The sequence below is a fragment of the Pseudorasbora parva genome, chromosome 21 (genome assembly GCF_024679245.1).
Source record: "Pseudorasbora parva isolate DD20220531a chromosome 21, ASM2467924v1, whole genome shotgun sequence".
Taxonomy (NCBI): domain Eukaryota; kingdom Metazoa; phylum Chordata; class Actinopteri; order Cypriniformes; family Gobionidae; genus Pseudorasbora; species Pseudorasbora parva.
The window spans coordinates 14,773,627-14,796,479 of record NC_090192.1 but is presented as its reverse complement, the minus strand read 5'-3'; the positions used below and the strand labels follow the sequence as shown (position 1 = coordinate 14,796,479).

General features: G+C 36.5%; 1 protein-coding gene across 2 annotated transcripts in view; it reads left to right on the top strand.

The window, feature by feature from the left end:
* The window catches only part of adam11 (ADAM metallopeptidase domain 11), a 66,699-nt gene that overhangs the window by 4,409 nt on the left and 39,437 nt on the right, over positions 1–22,853 (top strand). For both annotated transcript variants that reach the window (XM_067430688.1, XM_067430687.1), the window contains exons 4-9: positions 5,181–5,257; positions 5,381–5,447; positions 6,688–6,770; positions 9,102–9,165; positions 15,178–15,238; positions 15,553–15,659. In XM_067430688.1, coding sequence (XP_067286789.1) covers positions 5,181–5,257; positions 5,381–5,447; positions 6,688–6,770; positions 9,102–9,165; positions 15,178–15,238; positions 15,553–15,659 — 459 coding nt within the window. The remainder of the gene's footprint in view (positions 1–5,180; positions 5,258–5,380; positions 5,448–6,687; positions 6,771–9,101; positions 9,166–15,177; positions 15,239–15,552; positions 15,660–22,853) is intronic.

Genomic DNA, 22,853 nt, shown 5'->3' with positions numbered 1-22,853 from the left:
GTCTTCCACATTTGTTTTCAAACCTCAAATAAAGATTCAATCGGCCATGAATCAGTGAATCGTTTAATGATTCGGATCGCCACCTGATCCAAACTGCTGAAATCACGTGACATTAGCGATCCGAATAATTGATCGATTCACTGATTCATGGCCGTTTGAATTTTTATTTGAGGTTTGAAAACAAATGCGGAAGACTGATGCTGAATAAAATTGTAGTTTTTGTTATTTTTGGACCAAAATGTATTTTCAATGCTTTAAGAGATTCTAATTAACCAACTGATGTCACATATGGACTACTTTGATGATTTTTTTTTTTTTTTACCTTTCTGGACATGGACAGTAAAGTGTGCATAGACTGCATATGCTCTGGGACTAAAATATAAAATATCTTTAAACTGTGTTCCGAAGATGAAAGTAGGCCTTACGGGTGTGGAACAATATTAGGGTGAGTCATTAATGACATCAGTTTCATTTTTGATTGAACTAACCCTTTAATGAATTAGTTTGGTCAATTTCATTAAGTGTCTGGTTGCCAGTAACAGTGTGTTCTCAGCTCTTTGCTCAGATCTCCATCTGGGCCTTTTGCACCAGATGCAATCCAAGGTTCCACATGTAAAAAAAAAAAAAAATCAAATAAAAAAATTTGCCGAATCTTCCAAATACCATGGCAACTAATCTATTTTTCATATTAATGACTGACTGATGTATTTGTTTTTATGTGATTGATTCCTAAATCAATTAATTTGACTTTCAATATCATGACTATGCTCGTATGGCCTTGATAATAATAATAATATATATATGTATATATATATATATATATATATATATATATATATATATATATATATATATATATATATATATATATATATATATATATATATATATAAAATGCCATATTATGTTATGAAGACTAGGGCAGAGAGAGAATTGGCATCAAGCCCTTTTCAGAGAGGTAAAGTGCACATTAAAGGTTCTACTTGTAAATGTATACTTTAATGTAATAATGGCTTCTTGCTGTAGAGGAGAGTGGAATATAAACAGCTGGAGGAAACTGGCCTGTGTATCTCAGTGTATGTCTCAGACTGAACTGTCTAATGTTGAAAGGGTTAGTTCACCCAATAATTTTGTGATCGTTTACCTCATCTTCAAAACACGAATGAAGATATATTAATGAAACCTGGGAGATTTCTGTTTCTTCTCTAAACCAAAACTTCACCAGCAGATTCAAAAAGTCCTTAAAAACACTCTCACTCATAATCCATGTAATTCAAGTAATATTTTAAAGGAAGCTTAACCGTACTTGATTGATGCACAAAGATAAAGTCATGTTAAAGGAAACATCTGACCTTTTCCGTGTTTAAAGTGCTATAATCGGGTCCTCTGTGCATCTGCCAAAAGGGCAACCCTCTAACTTTGTTTTGGTAAGCCTTTCTCTGCAAGCCATGTAAAAAAAAACAAAATGGACGTAGCCTCCGTGATGTCACACATAGGATTCTGAAGAGCAGTTCTGAAGCATAAAGTAGAGAAGATCCCACAAATCTCCATCAACTGCAAGAAGCTATCCTATCAATATGGGCCAACATTTCTAAAGAATGCTTTCAGCACCTTGTTGAATCAATGCCACGTAGAATTAAGGCAGTTCTGAAGGCGAAAGGGGGTCAAACACAGTATTAGTATGGTGTTCCTAATAATTCTTTAGGTACGTGTATATAAATTAAGAAAAAATCTATAAATTAATTAATAAAAATACTCCCCATTCTCAATTTCCTGCTCCTCACTCACTAATAAATAAATAAAAACTCACCGTAAATCCAGAATGACACGAACAGAATAAAATGTAGTGATACAAACAGTTTATAATAGGCTGTTTATATAAGCACACATGCTTGGCCAATCAAATTAGAGGACTGAAACTAACCTTTTTATTCAAACCTTTCAGTATTCAAAGAAATATTGTATTGTACCCTTAAAGGGACAACTTTGCACATAAAGCCCCATAAAGGTTCTAATTAGTACCTTACATAATATATATAATATAATATATAATATATAACCTTCTATACTACTATGAATCTTTTAGGGTCATCAGATGCCAATTTTCCACAAGTGGGTTTGATTCTTTAGGATCTTCATGTAAAGTCTGTAAAATATTTTGGTTTAAATTCCTCAATGTTTGTATAAAACAACACCCTTTTTTACCTCCTCGAAAACAGCGCCCTGTTTCGGTGCATGTCTCTTTGATAATGAGCTACTGCTCACCCCACCCCTCTCTCCCGTAGGGTGTGTAGGCATGTGGAGTGCTGCCTTGGGGGACAGTGTACAACTGGCTGAGGGCGGAAATATGCTAATGTGAGACAGTCCACATAGCATTACGAAGTTTCGTACTCATGAATTTGGAACTGATTAATGGTTTTGGTGCAGCCATCTTGATTTGTTGGAAGTTGATTCATGAGGCTGAACATAAAGCCTAAATCAATAAAGTAATTATTGATTACAATTGGTATCATGCATCTATGACAGACTTACTATGCAAGTTTAATATGCAGTGTTACCCGGGTTAAAATCCTGGTTTAACATATTTAATAATATATTTTAATTATAAACCAAGCAAAATTTCAATTTCATGGATTCTGTGTATTATGTACAGAGAAAAATAGATTTAAACCATCAGCTCTGTACACTGAAGCTTCACCTCATCTCTGTGTTTTGTGAATCAGAAAGCGTTCTCTAAAGATTATACAAAGAGAACGCTGACAATGTTCCTGAGATTAATAAATATCTTGTTAAATGCTAAAAATCTTCAGTGGTCTTATATTGACAAATTAATCTTTTGTAAAATTTTGGAGAGTGCCCAACCACCTGCTTGCAAATTCAAAATAACAAATTGTGACGACAAGCAAAGGAACTAATAGGAACTTGCTGGAAAAAAAAAATTCTCTGCAGAAGGAAAAAGTTTATTACAAGTAAGCTAATAAAATATAAACTTTATAAAAATATAAAAATATAATATACAATTTTTTACTTTTGTGGCAAATAGCTGTTATCGCTTCACAGTGGGGTCGTGAGCATTTTTTTTTGCTTTATGGTATTGTTTACCTTCCACCCATTTTGGTCTGACCTACTGTACAGTATGAGACGGTACGTTTTTGAATGATTTATTTAGTAAAATAAATGAGTGTGGATGCACTCCCCGCTTCTTGCATTGAGGTAGGTATTCGTTTTCATGCCTTCGACTGCAAGTATTGCAAGGTGATCACATTTCACACCCACACCGTTTCGTCTCCTGTAACGATGGGTGCAATATATACCACCTGTCTGTCAAAGGCCATTTTATATCCTCATAACCTTGAGCTGTCTCACCTGACACTGTTGCAGGGCACACGCCAACCCTGCGTGACCGTCCTTCAGGCACTGGACCTGGTGACTTCTGTCTGAATCTGTCCTGTGACACCTAATCTCCATTGTCCTTTCTCACTCTCATAAAGGCAAAAAAGTCAAACTGTATGGCTGGACTTGATTTTTAATCAGGAATTTGATTGGATGGTGAAACGTGTTCTCTAAGTTTTTTGAGCGGACGGATAGATGTATAACTGTAAAAACTTTCAGAGGGAGAGCAAGTTATTACATTTGAATGATTTGATTGGGTTTGAAGAAAAATGTGTTGGTTGAAAGCCGGAGGTCACTGAGTGCATACACTATTGGTTTCTACTTTTTAGTAGGCATTTTTGATTTACGGTAGTATCCAGTTGTAGCCTGGTTAAAACCAGACCATTCTCAGTAGTACCAGAGCAAATCTACATTTGCCGGAAGTTGTCTGGGTGTCCCAGGATAATCCAGTTGTATCACGGGGCTGAATCACCCACCAGCAGTATGATTTCTTTCACTATAGAAATCGCTCTACACATAGCTTGATATGAAATTAATTATAGCTGTAGGCTAATTATATGCAGGAATTCTAATATAAGTACACATTAAATGCATGTACTCAATAACTACATTTAAATGACACTGACTGCTTCATTTCATTTCTTAATTTTAATACAGTATACACTCACCTAAAGGATTATTAGGAACACCATACTAATACTGTGTTTGACCCCCTTTCGCCTTCAACACTGCCTTAATTCTACGTGGCATTGATTCAACAAGGTGCTGAAAGCATTCTTTAGAAATGTTGGCCCATATTGATAGGATAGCATCTTGCAGTTGATGGAGATTTGTGGGATGCACATCCAGGGCACGAAGCTCCCGTTCCACCACATCCTAAAGATTCTCTATTGGGTTGAGATCTGGTGACTGTGGGGGCCATTTTAGTACACTCCTAAATGCATTAAAGCAACTGCCATGTGATTGGTTGATTAGATAATTGCATTAATAAGAAATTGAACAGGTGTTCCTAATAATCCTTTAGGTGAGTGTACACAACTATGTTTTCAGTGGCATAAAAAGAACTTGCATTATGAACCGTTTCTATTTTTATTAAATTAGAATGAACTATTTCTATCTACATACACCCATGGCCCCTTACAGTGAAGTCACCATTTTGCGCCACCGTGTTTCTTGCTACGCTAGCCCTAAACGGACAAACTGCTGTACAGAGTGCTAGCTACTCTCTGCTGTCTTAGACGATGACATCTTTGTCCTATTTCGGCCACCGTAGCTTCTCTGTGCTTTGGAAGGGAGGGGTATATGCGGTGGGCAGTTGCTTTCGGCAAATTTGTATTATTTATTTAAGTCCAGTTATAATCACTGTTTCTCTTGACTTGTCCAACATCTTGGATTTTTTTTTCTCACTGAGCCCATTAAAATGCATTCTGGGAATAACTTCACTGAAAAAGAAGATAGCATACATCTATGATGCCTTAATATGTTATCTGGGTTAGGTGACTCAATACAGTTTGGAATCATAACATGCTAGGTAGTTGAAATTATGTATAACTGACTGTAAAATATATAGATATGGAGTGGCATATTTTGAGGTTTGATATTTGGGATAAGACTATTGGGCTAGTTTTGGACCTTTTTGATTGGCTATAGGGCTAGTTTTGTTTTACAGGCTTTGCAACACTGTCATGTACTTTAATAAGATTTTTATATTTGTTATGATGAAATCCTGTGTTCAGACACCACTGTTGATAATAAATAAAATCTTGATCTGTTTCTATTTCTCTCAGCCCATTCATTTGGCTCAGATCTCATTCCTGGTGAAGGCCTTTGGACTCCAGTTTATTCTAGACCTGGAGCTCAATCAGTATGTGCAAAATCACACACTAGCATACACACATATGTTCTCATTCCCTCTAAGCTGTATATTAATGTTGTGTGTGTGTATGTGCGTGTGTGTGTGTGTGTGTGTGTGTGTGTGCGCCTGCAGCGATCTCTTGTCGTCTAACTATGTCGAACGCCACTTCGATAAGGACGGGCAACCTTTTCAGAGTCCGGTAAGGAAAACAATCTCTCTTTTTCTATTTGTATCCCTTTATATTGATTTGTTAAAGATTAATTTCATAATGACCAAACATGTTTATTAATATTAGATCTCCTATTACAAAGAATATCTTTGTTACTGTTTGTGATTGTAATTATCCCCTAATACACTTAGGATTGTGTACCATAATATCTTATTAATAGGCTTTATCAGTTTTTGTTACAAACATTCCGACACAAAAAAACACTAGCTTACTTACTAGTCTAGTTGTGTAATAAACCAGGCATTGTGTATTGCAAATATTGTTGGCTCTTTGACAAATAGCTTTTGCTCCTCTTTTGTATGTCGCTTTGGATAAAAGTATCTGATATATGCATATATATAATAAGACTTGCATTACAAGACATTCTGTAATAAACAGATTCTTAAATATTTGTATTTCACTGTGGCTCTTAATGTTAAGTCTTAATGAGGTATCATCTATGGGTCTGGGAAAATACCCGTTCTTAGTGCTCGGCTTTGATGCAGCGAGGCAAAGCAGCCTGGGAAAGCATCCGCCCCTCCTGTTCAGTGTCAGCCACATTTGACCAATCACAGCACTGTTGCCATGACAACTGCTTATAGACAGTTCTAGTCCACTTTGGCCAACTGAGTCAGAGCGAGAGAGAGAGAGACACACACAGGAAGAACAAAGCATTGAGTGGAGAAGCTGAAGTCATTAAGAAAGTACACTGCAGCAAAGACACAGAGGAACCAGGACTGCAGTGCAGAAAACTACAGCCAGACAGTCAAACAAAATCCCAGAAATAGTTGCAAATATAGCTCCGATATATCAATCACACCACTGACATGAACATCTCCCACGCATTCAGTGTGTGGGTGCCCGCTTACAGACCCCACAGCTTTTAAATTTGATTTAAGCGTGGCTTAAATCGGCGTGTCTGCGGATATGATGAATGATTATTCAAATCCTGTGTCTTGTCAAGTAGAGATGTGCTGTTACTTTACTAAGTGATTAGATGCACCATTTCCACTATAGAGCCAGAATATCATAGAGTATCATCTATTTTCACGCCAGACAGGAAGAACGGCGTGCTAGAAGCGTTTGGTGGACATTGGAAAAGTGATCTGATGAATTTTAATGGGTTACTGTTGCCTTGGTTACTGTCATATTTGAGGGCTGTTCAGTGTTCACTATGCAATCATTTCACTTCGGTGCAATGTGTGATAGTTTGATGTGTGTGAGATTTCAGGGAGGAGAGCACTGTTACTATCACGGTCATGTGAGAGGAGTTCAGAGGTCATGGGCAGCCATTTCCACCTGTCACGGCCTACAGTGAGCAACCCTTTAACTGCTTCAACATTACAATACATGAAAAAAAATGTTTATTACTCTTGAAGAAACACTTCATTAACTCAGTTGCTTTTCATGGAAGCTTATTTCCACCACAGAATGAACAAAAGCTCACAAATCAGACTTTCTTTTTTATATATATCTCGCATTCCTGACTTTCCTCACAATTGCAAGTTTATTTCTCGCTGTTCTGACTTTATTTTTTTAGCAATTGTGAGTTTATATCTCACAATTTTGAGGGAAAAAAGGCAGAATAACGAGTTTATACAGTATCTTGCAATTCTGCATTTTTTCCCTCAGAATTGTGATATATAAGCTCGTAATTGTGAGCTATAAGGTCAGAACTGTGGGCTATGTGCAATTGCGAGTCACAATAAAACATTTTTTTTTATTGTTATTATTTATTCATGGCAGAAACAAGCTTCTGTAATTGTTATTGTTGTTTTTAGTATATTTAGACAATGTTTTAAAGCTGTACACAAAGTCATGATGTTGATTATAGTATCTTAATGCCTTATAATTGCATTTAACAGAATAGAGCTGGGCAATAATATACACTGTAAACATTTTTTGTTGGTTTAACTTAAAGTAAGTAACCTGGTTGCCTTAAAATTTTGAGTTTATTGAAATTAAACATTTGAGTTGATAAAATGAAGGAAATTTGTTTAATAAATAGAAACTCAAAATATTGTATCTGAACATAAAAATGTGATAAATCATTGTTTCACTGCATCATCACAAATACAACACACAAAATTACCCAATATGCTTAAAAAATCTATTAATAATATTTGAATAAATGTTGTTGATTCTCAAAAATGTTCATTGTACTAATTCAAATTTCAATTAACTCAAAATTTTAAGGCAACAAGGTAACTTATTTTTAAATATTTTTTTACAGTGTAGTTTGCACATAAAAATTATATATATAGTATATATCACCCTACATCAGTATACTCTGTGTAAAATGTATATAAAGAACTAGGTTATAATATAGTTACATTTTTATTTAATTTACATTTGATTGTCTCTGTACTTGCTCTGTACTCTGCAATGACAATAAAGTTGAATCCAATCTAATCTAAAAAATTTTTTTGCAACAAGCAGTTGAACTTTTCTGTATAATATATATTTCTAAATGCATGCATGTGCAGTTTAGTGTACTGTACTGTATGTATACATTTTGTTTTTTTGTTTTATAACATTAAACATAGCACTTTACAATTAAGTCTCATTAGTTAACGTTAATTAATGCAAACTAACAATGAGCAAAACATTTGTTACAGTATTTATTCATCTTTGTTAACATTAGTTAATAAAAAAACACAACTGTTCATTGTTAGTTCATGTTAACTCAGGTCCGGTAGATAATATAACAGGTACAAATTTCATATTGGGTTGAAGGGGTAGAAAACAGAAACAGTCTTTATAAAATCCCCACACAGGACTTCGTAGGAGAAAACTTAAAGGATTAGTAATGACCTCATGATTTACTCACCCTCAAGACATCCTAGGTTTATATGACTTTCTTCATTCTGATGAACACAATCTGTGTTATATTAATAAATATCCTGACGCTTCCAAGCTTGATAATGCCAGTGAACGGGGTTCAATGAGTTTGAAGCTCAAAAAAGTGCATCCATCCATCAGAAACATACTCCACATGGCTCTTGGGGGTTAATAAAGACCTTCTGAAGTGAATTGATGGGTTTTTGATGCTTTTTACGTAAGTTGAATACAGAAGGCGGGTCTGCCTGAAGCTAGATATTTTACTTTATAAAGTTTTAAAATGGATATTTTTCTTACACAAGCGCATTAATAAACTTCAGAAGGCCTTCATTAACCCCTCTGAGCCGCGTTGAGCTCACTTTTTTGAGCTTCAAACTCGTGAGCACTGCCATTATAAAGCTTGGAAACATCAGGATATTTATTAATATAACTTTGATTGTATTACATAGACAATACCGGACACAGAACTAAGGAAACTCAGGGCTTAAATACATGTGAAACATAATCCAAGAGAAACAGAAAAGGTGTGTGGAAACCAGGGAAACTAACTACAACTACAGGCAAACAGGAACAAAACCAAAACAGAGCATAACAGATATACACTTTCCACCAACTTGATTTTAATTAATTTTATTTATGTATTAGTAAATGTTAAAATTAACTTCTATCTGAGATCAGTTCATCAACATATTTGAACAAATACCTTATTGTAAAGTGTTACCCAACAAATCCTTCTTTTTAAAAGAGCATTTTTAGCTTTGTTTCAGTTGTTGTCTCACATTTGTGATGTTGGTGTGTCTACAGAGGGATGTTCTCAGATGGCAACTTTTCATACAGCATCAAGCCAGTGCACAACAGCAGCGATCAGGTCAGTACGCAGCTGAAATATTCATCTCTCTCATCTGCCTCAGTCCTGCTCAACGCGAGACTGAAGAGACAGCGAAGCACTGCAGATTAGCTACATGCTCAGAAATGTGCATTACTGCGGTTGACTGACAGGTGAATCAGCAGACTTCTGTATGTGGGACGGAGGTGAAGAGCAGAAGGAGGGGTGTCAAGTGAGAAAATATGAGACAGAGCAGCTTATGCGTGATATTAACAGCACCGTATTATCATATCGAAATCTGTCACTTTAAAATTAATTTGGAAATTCAATATAATAAAAAGAATCCTTTAGAACAATACTTTTTTGTGACATTTTTCTGCTAAGTAATTAATTTGTAACATTTAATTTAGACATTAAAAGTACAAAGACTTAGTTAATCAGACTGAGACTGAGTTCATTAGACTGAGTTCATCAAGACAAGACTATTCCTGGTCAAATACAGGTTAAACTCTCAACAGCAAACTTCATTCCATTCTTTTCTCAATTCAAATACATTTACATTCATGCTCGTGTAATCGAAGCCTAAAAAGAACAGCGAATGGAGGGTGTAAGATCAGTAATGTGACATTTGTATTTTGATTTCAAACAGCTGCATTTTTTCATTTTGCAATTGTCATTTTGTCCTTTCAATTGTAATGCTGTTTGAATGGCCGATTTCAGGCGGGGCTACTTTTTTTAAGATGGAGGAATAGCTTTTTGTAGGTAGGCCAACACAAAAGTTAGCAAAAGTTAGAAAAAATATCTCTCTGACCAATAAAAGTTTTTTTTCATCATGATAACCTTCACAAATGAACACAACTTTCATTTTTATGAATTTTAAAGCCTAAAAACAATTGCTATAAGTAAAATGTAAACGTAGGATAAAAACAAATTACACCGTGGTCGCATGACTTGGACTCATTCGGTGAATGAATGAATGAATGAATGAATGAATGAATGAATGAGGTATTTATATAGCGCTTTCATATGTACTACTGTACACCCAAAGCGCTTTACACTCATGTCAGGGGTCTCTCCTCGACCACCACCAGTGTGAAGCATCCACTTGGATGATGCGACGGCAGCCACAGTACAACGGCGCCAGTGTGCTCACCACACACCAAGAATTGGTGGAGAGGAGAAAGGGTGATAGAGACAATTCGGTGGATGGGGATTATTAGGAGGCCATGATTGGTAAGGGCCAATTGAGGGAATTTGGCCAGGACTTATAGGGTTACACCTATACTCTTTTATGAGAAGTGCCATTGGATTTTTAATGACCACAAAGAGTCAGGGCCTCGGTTTAACGTCTCACCCGAAGGACGGAGACTATGTGTCTATATAGACACTTGTTAGCAACCGCTTTTTTTCAAGCTTTTTTGAAAGGTTAAAAACGAATAACAAGTCAAATATCTTGAGCTTCTGTTAACCACAGACCTTTTTTCAGGGATTTAACCAAAAATCCATAAAAAAATCAAAACAAATCACCTTTATTTATATAGCACTTTTTACAAGTCCAATTGTTTCAAAGCAGCTTCACAGTGTTAACAGGAAGATAATGCAACGGAATGATTTGGCTGTACAGCCACTCTGGTGAAAACGGTAATGTTGTACAGCTAATTTAGAGTCAATGTGGGCAGATCGGTAAAATAGTTGAAATTTAAGTGTCGCCAACTGAGCAAGCCAAAAGCCAAAGGCAATGTTGGCAAGGAACCACAACTCCTTCAGGGCCAGAATGGAGGAAAAAACCTTGGGAGAAGACATGTTCAGTCGGTGTGCCAGTTCTCCTCTGCCTGACGAACAAACAGTGTATGACTATAACTCTGGCAACATTGCAGGTCTTAAGTCATATTAAGTTGGTCATGTCCATGCACAGCAGAGGTGGACAAAGTACACAACTCTATTTGAGTAAAAGTAAAAGTTCTACTGGTCAATTATTCCTCTGTTACAAGTGAAAGTTCTAAAAACAGATTTTTAAGTAAAAGTACAGAAGTATTTGTTTTTAAAAGTACTTAAGTATCTTTTTAACTAACATTAACTAATCTTGTCATCGCTCAGTTTTCTTTTCAGAAAACTGAAACATGCTTTCTAATTATGGCCATGGGTGCACACACTGTGCTGAGGAACCGTCTTCTTCCATTTTGCTATAAACTGATCAGTGTTCAAAAATTGTTGGGAAACTTCACATTACCCTACAAGAGTGATTACAGATAGGCTGTCTGCAAAAAACAATAAACAAAACCTTTTTAAAGAAGAAAAAAAATCATCCACTAAAGAGCTGCTACAGAAAAGACTTTCGACTTTGTGGACCTTGATAGAAAGGTAGTGGTGTAAAAAGTACAATACTTGTCTTTCAGTTCCAGAAATTTCCAGAAAAAAAATATCACTCCAGTAAAGTACAGATATTCAAAAAGTGCTCTTAAGTACAGTACTCAAGTAAATGTACTTGGTTACTGTCCACCTCTGACACGCAGGTCCACCATCTGATCTGGATACGGCCTGCATACGGCTGACTGCAGTAAACCTCGGGATAAACAGAGAGACTAACAATCGTGCAGATGCCATTATTCGTATGATGTAACGAGTACATCAGGTGTTTTGCAAAGTGTTCCCGGTTCCGGCTGACCTAGTTAATGTAGCCTAACAATCATTAAACTGATTTGAATAATAGAATTTGATAATGTTCTATGTGTATGCCATAGTAAAGAGATGCGTTTTTAGTCTTGATTTAAACTAAAAGAGTGTGTCTGCTTCCTGAACAATGCTAGGAAGACTGTTCCAGAGTTTAGGTGCTAAATAGGAAAAGGATTGACTGCCTGCATTTGATTTAGATATTCTAGGTATTATCAACTGGCCAGAGTTTTGAGACCGCAATAGTATAGTGTGTTAAGAGCTCGCTTAAGTACTGGTGAGCTAAACCATTTAGTGCTTTATAAGTAATAAGCAAGTAATATTACTTGGAGCACTCTATTACAGTAAAGCAATTTCTGTGGGAGTTTGTTCCAAGACAAATAAAGAAGCCTCATAATTTCACCTAAAAATGAAAAATTCTATCATTGATTACTCACCCTCATGTTTTCCACTTCCAAACCTGTAAGACCTTTGTTCATTTTCGGAACACAAAAATATTTTTAATATTTTTGATGAAATCAAGCAAGCTCTCTGACCTGTCCATAGACTGCAATGCAATTTTGCAAGTTTTTAAGGCCCAGAAAGGTAGTAAAGACATCATTTAAATATATGTTACTACAGTGATTCAACCTTAATGTTATGAAGCGACAATAATAATTTTTGTGCGCAAAAGAAAACAAAATTAACAACTTAATTCAGCAATCTCTTCTCTCCCATGCAATTCTCCTATGCAATTCACGCAAGCACCACAAAGCATGCATGTTATCATGGGATTGTGCTTGGCCAATAGTGAACTGGCGTTTTGCCGTAAAAACCCGGAAGCTCTGTACTTTGTGAATAGCCCAAAGTGAATAGCATAAGAGAGTTACAGGGAAGATAAGAGATTGTTAAAGAATACTGTCATTATTTTAGTTTGATTTTGCACACAAAAAGTATCCTTGTTGCTTCATAACATTAAGGCTGAACCACTCGAGTCAAATGGGCTAATTTAACAATCTCTTTATTACCTTTCTTGGCTTTGAAAGTTGCAATTACGTTGCAGTCTATCAATGGGTCAGAAATATCTTAATTTGTGTTCTGAAGATGGGGTGAACTAACCCTTTATTTTAAGCATAGATGGAGATGAATCCTTTATTTGATTTCTTCTATTTGTGTGAATTGAATTAATTTAGAATTACTGTGGCACAATTCTTGATGCATTGAAATGGCATGTCAAAGAGATGATAAACCAAAGAGCTATTCACTCTTCTTTCATTTCACCTTTTCTTTTGTTGTTTTTCTTGGTCCTTTCATCTGTATTTGTTATTTATCTCTCACTCTCTCCACTCCTCTTTCGCTTCTCTTAAATGGGTCATTTTCATAAAGTATTCAAAGCCACATGTAAAGTGTCTCTCTCTGTCTGGGTAGATGGGAGATTAATAATGGATAGTTGTGTAATAGCCTTACATGGGAGAGCTCAGTACATCAGCGAGCGTTTCATCTGAGTGGAACCTTTACCCATCAACAGGATTTGAGCAGATATATACAGTTATCAACAACATTTTCATACTATTTTGTACCAACATTTGTGTATGTATATCATGCGTACAATTGCAAGACAAATAACTACAAATTACAAGATTACAATTACTTATCAGCAGGACTAGTTAAAGGGTTACTTCAGCGATTAGCATATGGCTTTGTATCAGTAGAAACCCTGGAGTATATTCAAATACATGTGCTTTCCCCCCTCATATCCCCCTGAGACAAGAGATTTATGCATTTTATTTCGGGAAAAATTCCTCCTATGATGCAAATTGACGATATTTGCATCATAGGAGGAATGTTTGGCCAAATGCTAAAGACTACAGCCAGCAGAGGGAGCCATTTCCTCATGTTTTGAACCCGCGCATGGGGGATGGGAGATCACGCTCAGAGCTCAGCTCGCAGCTACAGGCACTCATTTAAACGGAGCTATGGTGAGCAATGTAAGTCTTTTAACTTCTCAAATTATTTTCTATGAAAGTTAAGCTTGCAAAGGCGTGAACTAAAACTTGCCAGACTGAACTCGCGTTGTGAATGTATGCCGCGAGTGTAGTCGCGATTACCTCAGCTCTCATCACGAGAGCTCAGCTCATTTATCTGACTCCTGCAGTTAGTGCTCAGTGCTGTGACACTCGCGCAGTGACTCACTCATTATATTGAACAGACACGTTCAGTTTTTAATTGTAGTGTCTTCTCCAACTCAGTCACAGTAATCAAGTTGGTGGCTTTGGGAATGGCCTCACAGGGCAGCGAAGCATTCTGGGAATTGTAGTCTTTCATCCCCATGAGACAAAAAAAAAAACATTTTCTGTCTTTTCTCAGTCTAGAATCCTCCAAATTCAAAAATAATTTCACATTTCTACATCAAGGACCCAGTTTAAATACAGATTCATCTCCCCAGCGCTGAAGTACCCCTTTAATGGTGTGTCCTACTTTTCTCAAAAGGCTACAGATATATAGTTATAAAGTGTAATTTGTGATTCTGAGAATCCATTGAAACATGAAAAATGCCACATCGACCAATTTGGAAATCAAAAACAAAGAGATTGAGGATACAAGATACATTGCAAAAAAACTTCCACTCATAAGGCACAGCACCACCACCACAACAACAAAAAACACAGTAACTCAGCAAAACTTTCAAAAGGGAAGTTTAAATTTACATGCATTTGTAGGCGATGTGTTTACATTCTAACTCAGCAGCTAATAAATGTTTCTACAGCCTGAATTGTCTGATTATAATGAAATTTGGCACGTGTAGAGGCCATTTAGATGAGGTACCAAATTTCGATGAAAATCGGCCACAAGGTAATGCTTTAAAATGTACATTTACATTTTAGGTCGTAACTCTGGACTGTGCCAGCAAGCGTATTCCCCCAGAATATTGAACTTACCTTAGCCTTTGTATAATGGGACAATTGGCTTGTATGACAAAACGTTACCCATTTTTATTAATTTAATCACATCATGTTTTTGGATGCGGCCCATAATCACTGATTGTCATTTTTGTGAGGGCAACATCAAAAATGTATCGGCACATGGAACAGGACATAGAGAAAACGTTTCAAATTTCACCCATCTCTATAACTCCAATGATAATGACAATGACTATCAACAGTATCAACTTTATTTCTTGTTTGTCAAGATTGTTTTCTTTCAAATTTGTAAATTGTATCCATTTTCTTACTTTACTAAAGTAGTAATTGTCGATTGTGAAATCTACAGAAATAACCCATCATGTGACTAATGTCAATAAAACATGCTGCATGCAGTATTTATGAAGGTGACTATGTACAGTAATGCACTTTCACTTGTTCTTCAATGTCAGATTAACAAGACTTCCATGATTCTATCACACAGGATTCAAATATTCATGCTGTATACAAAATGGCAGACATCCGGCTAACGCCACATTCCTCAGGTAAGACAATACTCTCCCATGCAAATAAAATGACCTTTATGTTATTATAAAATCATACGAGTAAGCCATATGCAGTCACTGTCTTGTCTTATATGAACTATACTCAAGTGTTTTTTTTTCAGCATTCAGACTGTGTCTGCATTTACGTCCTTCCTTATGTATCTCTCTTTCTCTGTCTGCTGCATATTGATTTTTTTTGTTGCATAGATCATTTTTCAGTACATCTTTATCGATCCACTGAAAGCTGAAGAGTGGAAACTTTTTTTGTTTGGAATGGTTTTCATCCATATAGCCTATGGCTTTTTCTCTTCCAGGAAGCACCAGGAACAGCAGGGACTCCGACATTAACAAAGACTATCCCGTTTCTATGGAGACAAATGAGCCGGAGCTCACAGATGGGCTGAGACGAGCAAAAAGACAGGTGAGAGTTTTTATTTTTGAGATGAGTTGATTTATGAACTGATCTATATTTTTCTTGAAGATTAGTCATGCATAACGGGCTGCCAAAAAGGGCATCCAGAAATCGGTTTCAACTGAGTAACTGGTTTTGTAACAGACCCAAGAATTCCGACCTGTGGCCTTGCATAGACGTACCAGATTAGAAATGCTGGTCTCACGTTATATTATCTTTCTCTACTAATGCACTTCAACTACCGCTCAAAAGTGTGGAATAATTAAGATTAAAAATCTTAATTTTAGATTAAAGATTAAGATTAAAAGTCTCTTTTGCTCACCAAGGCTGCATTTATTTAATCAAAAATACAGTAAAACAATAATATTTTTTACAATTTAAAGTTTCTGTTTTATATTTTAATATATTTCAAAATACATTTTTTTGGGACTAATTATTTAATATCATTCTGCGCTTCATGTCAACTGATGTATCGATGTACCCATATTCCCTATGTCATTCGTAGTTCCTTTTGAACTGAACATGTATGAACCCTTTGGATCGGAATCTCACTTAAGATAGAACAAATAAATATTTAATGGGAAATGCATACGAATATCAGTGAGCAGGCTGTCAATCCATTAAGCAATCAGCAGTTTCCCCATAAAAGTAGTTTATTCAGCACACTGAAGCCTCTTCAGTTTATGTAATAAATTAATGTAGCATTTAAAAAACAAACAAACTGATCATTCACAAATATATTGTTGAATGGCTATAATTAGTCATTTTAGTCTCAGCATCTAAACAAATAGACTGTTGCTATTAAAAATATCACTAGAAAAAAAATCAACAAATATTAAATGTTGATTTTACATTAATTTGCATATTAAATATACAAATATTTACGCATTCATATTTAAATATGGGGTGCGATTGATTAGGATTTATCACAGAAATGTGTGAGTCACAAATTACTCAATTATACACAAATTACTCACTTTCAAATATGCTTGACAGTCACTCCGACTCAAATGGATCCAGAATCCTGGAGCATAATTATCATATGAGGCCTAATGATGTTCGATTTTGCCAACTCACAACTCCAAAATGAATATATTTTGCTGGCAATATATTTATGGCTTGATTACATCAGTATTTGATATGGCTCATGTAACAGTGGTCTGGTTGCAGTAGCTGTCAAGTCAAAAGTACAGTGATACTGTGACAGGCAGGGTTTGACATTAACTTTTCCACTCAGTCAATTTAGCTTCAACATTTTCGTTACCAGACTTTCAAAACTTGAACTAGCCAAAACGTAAATATCTGAAATGAACAAATTGATCAAAGCCTGAATCTTATTCTGATTGTTGAATCTGATTGTTCTCACTCATTGAATAGTTTTCAGTTTTAAGACAGTTAGCTGTAACTGAATCCTGCCTGTTGTTAAATTCTCTGTGACTTCTTATTTTGTTGTAAACTCTAAACATAGCTCACTCCAAAATTAATGTTTAGTAGTAAACACATGGAAGATTAACATGCAAGCTGTCAGTTCAAAACGTTTTCAGCTGTTTCCAGGTGTGTGGAGTAGCCCTGGACATTCTGACAGTAATATAGAAACATATAGCTTTTAAAAATGTTAGAGTAAAAACTGGTGTTTTTGTGCTTTTCTTTAGCATGAATGAGTCACTGGCATGATTCTTGAAGTTATTTGCCTAGTCTTTTCTGTGTGACAAATAAAGGTAATTCTTTTAAAGAATTTTAACAGCTCTTTTTCATCCAGGGACAGTTTAATATCACTAAAGTTGTAGTACACTATAAAATTTGTCCATATGATATAATGCTCAAGTATCATGTTAGTATGTTAATGTATGTAATGCAGTGGCAGTGTGTGTATATACACTCGCCTAAAGGAGTATTAGGAAGATCATACGGTGTTTGACCCCCTTTCGCCTTCAGAACTGCCTTAAAGGTCCCATTCTTCGCGTGTTTTCGAAGCTTTGATTATGTTTACAGTGTGTAATATGACATGAGTTCATGTTTCGCGTTTAAAAAAAACACAGTATTTTTCACACAATTGACTTATCTGTACAGCGCTGTTTCCTCTGTCCTAAAAACGGCCTGATGATTTCCTTGTTCTATGAAGTCCCTTCTTCAGAAACACGTAATGAGTTCTGATTGGGCCAGCGCTTCCCGTGTTGTGATTGGACAGCAGCTTAGCGCACTTTGCCCGGAAAGGTCCCGCCTCTTACCATAACGGGGAGATGCAAGCGCTGAATGTGCGCTCTTCTCCACGTGGGAGAGCAACAAGACCACGCCCCCTATTTTGCGTGTTCTTGTGGGCGGAGGGTTAGTCAACAAACGGTTCTAGTGACGTCATTACATCCCTGCACTTCCTGCTGTAGTCCAAACCGGCCGTTCACTGTAGGCTTTGAAAGGGAACTTCTGTTAAATAAAATATCTCGCTTGGCATTGAACTTTGAGCTTTATAATTTTACAGTTATTATTTATGCTCTAACAGCAACATTACACACTAAAATTTGAAAGATGGAATCACGAAGAACGGGACCTTTAATTCTACGTGGCATTGATTCAACAAGGTACTGAAAGTATTCTTTAGAAATGTTGGCCCATATTGCTAGGATAACAGTTGATGGAGAATTCTGGGATACACATCCAGAGCACTAAGCTCCCGTTCCACCACATCCTAAAGATGCTCTATTGGGTTGAGATCTGGTGACTGTGGGGGCCATTTTAGTACAGTGAACTCATTGTCATGTTCAAGAAACCAATTTAAAAGGATTCAAGCTTTGTGACATGGTGCATTATCCTGCTGGAAGTAGCCATCAGAGTACTGAGCCAGTACATGGTGGTCATAAAGGGATGGACATGGTCAGAAACAATGCTCAGGTAGGCCGTGTCATTTAAACGATGCCCAATTGGCACTAAGGGGCCTAAAGTGTGCCAAGAAAACATCCCCCACACCAGGCCGAATGCACGGATCCAATACACTGATACACATCTGATATTCTCCCAACTTTACTCTTTTTTTTCTCCCAGATGTTTATATTTTTAATATTTTATAAGAAATGCACCAAGTGTATGCCAACTAAACTAATCTTGATTTTTTTTTAAACTGAAACATACTTTCAAAGTAGCTATGGGTGCACACACTTGTGCCTAAGAACTGTCTTTTTCCATTTTGCTATGAACTGATCAGTGTTTGGAAAATGTATATGACCCTATAAGAGAAATAACAACACCAAAAAAAACTTTTAAAGATGGAAAAAATCATTCTCCGACTTTCAGAGCTGCTGCAGAAACTCCAAATGTAGTGGAGTAAAAAGTACGATATTTGTCTTTCAAATGTAGTGAAGTAAAAGTATCCAGAAAAAATTATACTCCAATAAAGTACAGATACTCAAAAAGTGTACTTAAGTACGGTACTCAAGTAAATGTACTTAGTAACTGCCCACCTCTGGTATCATTGAAGTCTCACTACTACAGTCCAGTGATGAAATATGCGCATCCTGGAAAAAAAATGTATCATTAAAAAAATTATGGGTTTACCAGCAAAGTTTTGCCAATATTGGAGGCTCATCCTCCTAGGGGAGGAGCTGTGATGTCGATGGCAAGTGAAAAATTGTCTAGTGAGATGATTGAAACCTGTCCTGGAGGACCTACAAAATGGGAAACATACAAAATGTGTAGGACAGATTTGAAACCTCCATGTGTTAGACAAACAATCCAAAGAGCAACACAAGTATCACATTGAGAGACCAGCAGCATGTCTTAATCAAGTCCGTCCGAAAGCCAGACAGAGTTGGAGAGCGAAAACAGCCATGAAAATGTGGGTTTGGGCAGAGCACCTGACAAGACAAAACACAACTTGACCTTGACTTGACTAGACTCAATGAAACAGAGAAAGACAGAAGCTGCCTAAATGCAGCCTAGAATAGTTCAGTTTCAAAACACCAGATCTGTGTACAACAAGTATCAGACACTCTGTGGGCGATCAGTGGGTGTGACATCTGAAGCTGAGACTAGCCTGTTAAAGGGTCATGAAATACCCGGCCTGTTTTAGATTTGAAAAAGGCTAAAAAAAAGTGCTAAGCTATGGAAAGATGGGATAGTAGAGGGTGGGAAGAGGAGAGGGAGTCACACAAGAATCAATAAAACATTTAAATTCAAATGTGGAGAAAAAAACTACGAGCTCTTTGCTGCATTTTACAAATATAACCGTATGGCTGGAGTGTGTAATATGGCAAAAATGTTTTTGTGTCGGTACTGTCGTGGTCAGCTGACCCCTGAAACTTTTTATATTCTTTATATTTTGTGCAGTGTACAGTTCACAGCAGTGAGAGGAAAAATAAACTTAAAAAAAAAAAAAAAAAAAACATTTAGGAGCGATATACTGACACCTTAATTTGATTTCCAAGGGCATTTTTACCTGTATAAGGGCAATTTCTTCTAACCTTATCAAATGTACATCTATAGGCTGTTACCAGTCAATATTTTATATATATATATATATATATATATATATATATATATATATATATATATATATATATATATATATATATATATATATATATATATATATATATAAAAGATTCTTTAATATGGCAAATATACCCACCAGGGGGCAAGCCACTGTCTTAATAATGAGTCATTAGGTGCGTTTACATGCAAACCAGTAAACAGACAACGCAAGTAAACCGTGTTTACATGACTTTATTTATAAACCGGGTTATTCCTTGTAGTGGCGTCAAAAATAATAATGTCCGTATATCTGATAGTTTTTCAAATGTTACGTCAGTTGTGATGTTAAATAAAGCATGCGCCGTGTCAGCGGGAGATTTACGGCTCATATTATCCCTTATGCAGTTATGCAGTGTTTAGACGTTTTGACTGAACCTCTTCTAGGCTACTTCTGCTGCATGAGAAAAGAGAACACCTCTTTACAATTTTCTGGGTCTTAAACGAGTCTGCGTTTGTCATATATGTCCTTATTTCATGCAAAACGCTCTGTCTGGATGCATTTAATCTGCTCTTAATAGGTGCTCTTTTTGTCACCTATCACCCATGCGCACTTCAATAAGCTGACAGAAAGCAGGTTAACGCGTTTGCATGCAGCGTGAAATCGAGGTAAGAGGAAGAAAACTAGCTGTCCCGACCGGTTTATTCTTACGCTATTTATGACCTTACTCCGATAAAAGAAAACGGGTTACCGCGTTTACATGACCATGTTCATTGTTGGCTTATTAGGCATACTCGGCTTAAGAACGCGCATATAAACGCATCCACTGAGTCATTAATTCCACCCATTTGTTCAAACAGCTGATTCATTCAGGAACAAAGCAAGTGATACAAAAATATACGAAAAAAAGAAAGTTGGAATAATTTGATTGGAACTAATTCTTAGTTGAAGTACCCTTTGATTTTATTACACCACTCAGCGTGATAGGGTAGGAGTCTATCAGCTTGGCACATCTTTATTTTTTCACTAATTCTTTGCAAAAACCTTCCAGATCTGTTAAATTACCATGGCATCTCTTGTGCACAGCCCACTTCAGGTCCCCTCACAGATTTACTATAAGATTCAGCAGGTCTAAACTCTTGCTAGGCCCCTCCAAAACATCCATCTTTCTGAAAGTGAAAGTTATCTTTATTCTCTTCAGCTTTCTAGCAGACACCAGAAGGTTCTGTGCCAAAATCGACTGGTACTTATAGCTATTCATGATTCCCTTAAACTTTACTAAAGCCCCAGTTCCAGGTAATAAAAAACAGCCCCAAAGCATGATATTGCACCTCCATGCTTCACCGAAGGTATGGTGTTCTTTTTCTGATGTGCTGTGATGTTTTTGTGTCTAAGCATAACTTTTACAATTTTCGGCAAAAAATTCTAACTTGGTCTCATTAGACCATAACACTTTTTTTCCCACATGATTTAGGGAGATTGGATGTAAGTTGTTAAGAATGGCTTGTGCCAGTTTTTAGTTAAAAGAGGCTCGTGTCTTGCCACCATGCCCCATAGCCCAGGCAGACTAAGAATATTGGAGATAGCTGTCACATGTATGGAGCACAACCAGTAATTGGGAGTAAGAGCTGCAACTGTTTTAGTGTTTCTGTAGGACTCTTGACAGCCTCCCTCACCAGTTATCTCTTTGTCTTCTCATTCATTTTGGAGGGTCAACCCTGTTCTTGGTTACAATTTATTATTACAGTAGGTGTACTTACAGTGTACGTACCCAAAAAAGTACTGGTAATCTAAGGTAACTACATGGGTTAATGTTAGGTTCAGGGTTAGAACCTAGTTATAACCCACTTATTGTAATTGCAAAAAAAAGTAGTACGTAGTATGTTCATGCGTAGTAAAACATGACTGTAAAATAAGGTGTACCCTATTCTTGATAACCTTGTTATTTCTCCACGTGTTGAAGAATGTCCTTTCTGTTTTCCATGGCTTATCTAATCACTTGGAAATTTTTGTAGCCCTCGTCTGAGCAATACCTTTGAACAAGGAGATCCCATGGATGCTTCTTAAGATCTTTGTGGTCCATGGCTCTGTAGGGCCTATTTGTTAAAATGCTTCCATTTACACTTAACATAAATGTGTGTCTGCAAAACGAATATACTGTAAATCCAGTCTAAATATTTCCACACTATATGCAAATTCACCTGAGTTCACGTCCTTCAGATGAGATGTTAAACTGAGGTCCTGTCTCTCTGTAATCACTGGTCCGAAACAAAAAGAGTAGGAGTGTAAACCTGGCATCCTGGCCAAATTTGCCCACTGGTCTCTATCCATCATCATAGCCTCCTATTCATCCCCATATAAATGCTAAATAGAGGATAAATACTGTCTCCTTTCCACCAATCATCTGGTGTGTGGTGGGTGTTCTGGCGCAGTATGGCTGCCGTTGGATCATCCAGGTGGATGCTGCACATTGGTGGTAGATGAAGAGATTACCCCCTTTCAAATGTAAAGCACTTTGGGTGCAGAGATAAGCACTATATAAATGTTACAAATTATTTTTATTAAAGCGGCATCAGGACTGGTACACTCTTAGAAAAAAAGGTACAAAAGCTGTCACTATGGTGCACCTTAGAATGCATAGTACCTAAATGGTACATATCAGATCTTTTTAAAGGTTACCATCCCAGTGGCAACTTTTGTCCCATTTTTTTTTTCTCAGAATGTAAGATAATTTAGTCTCACTT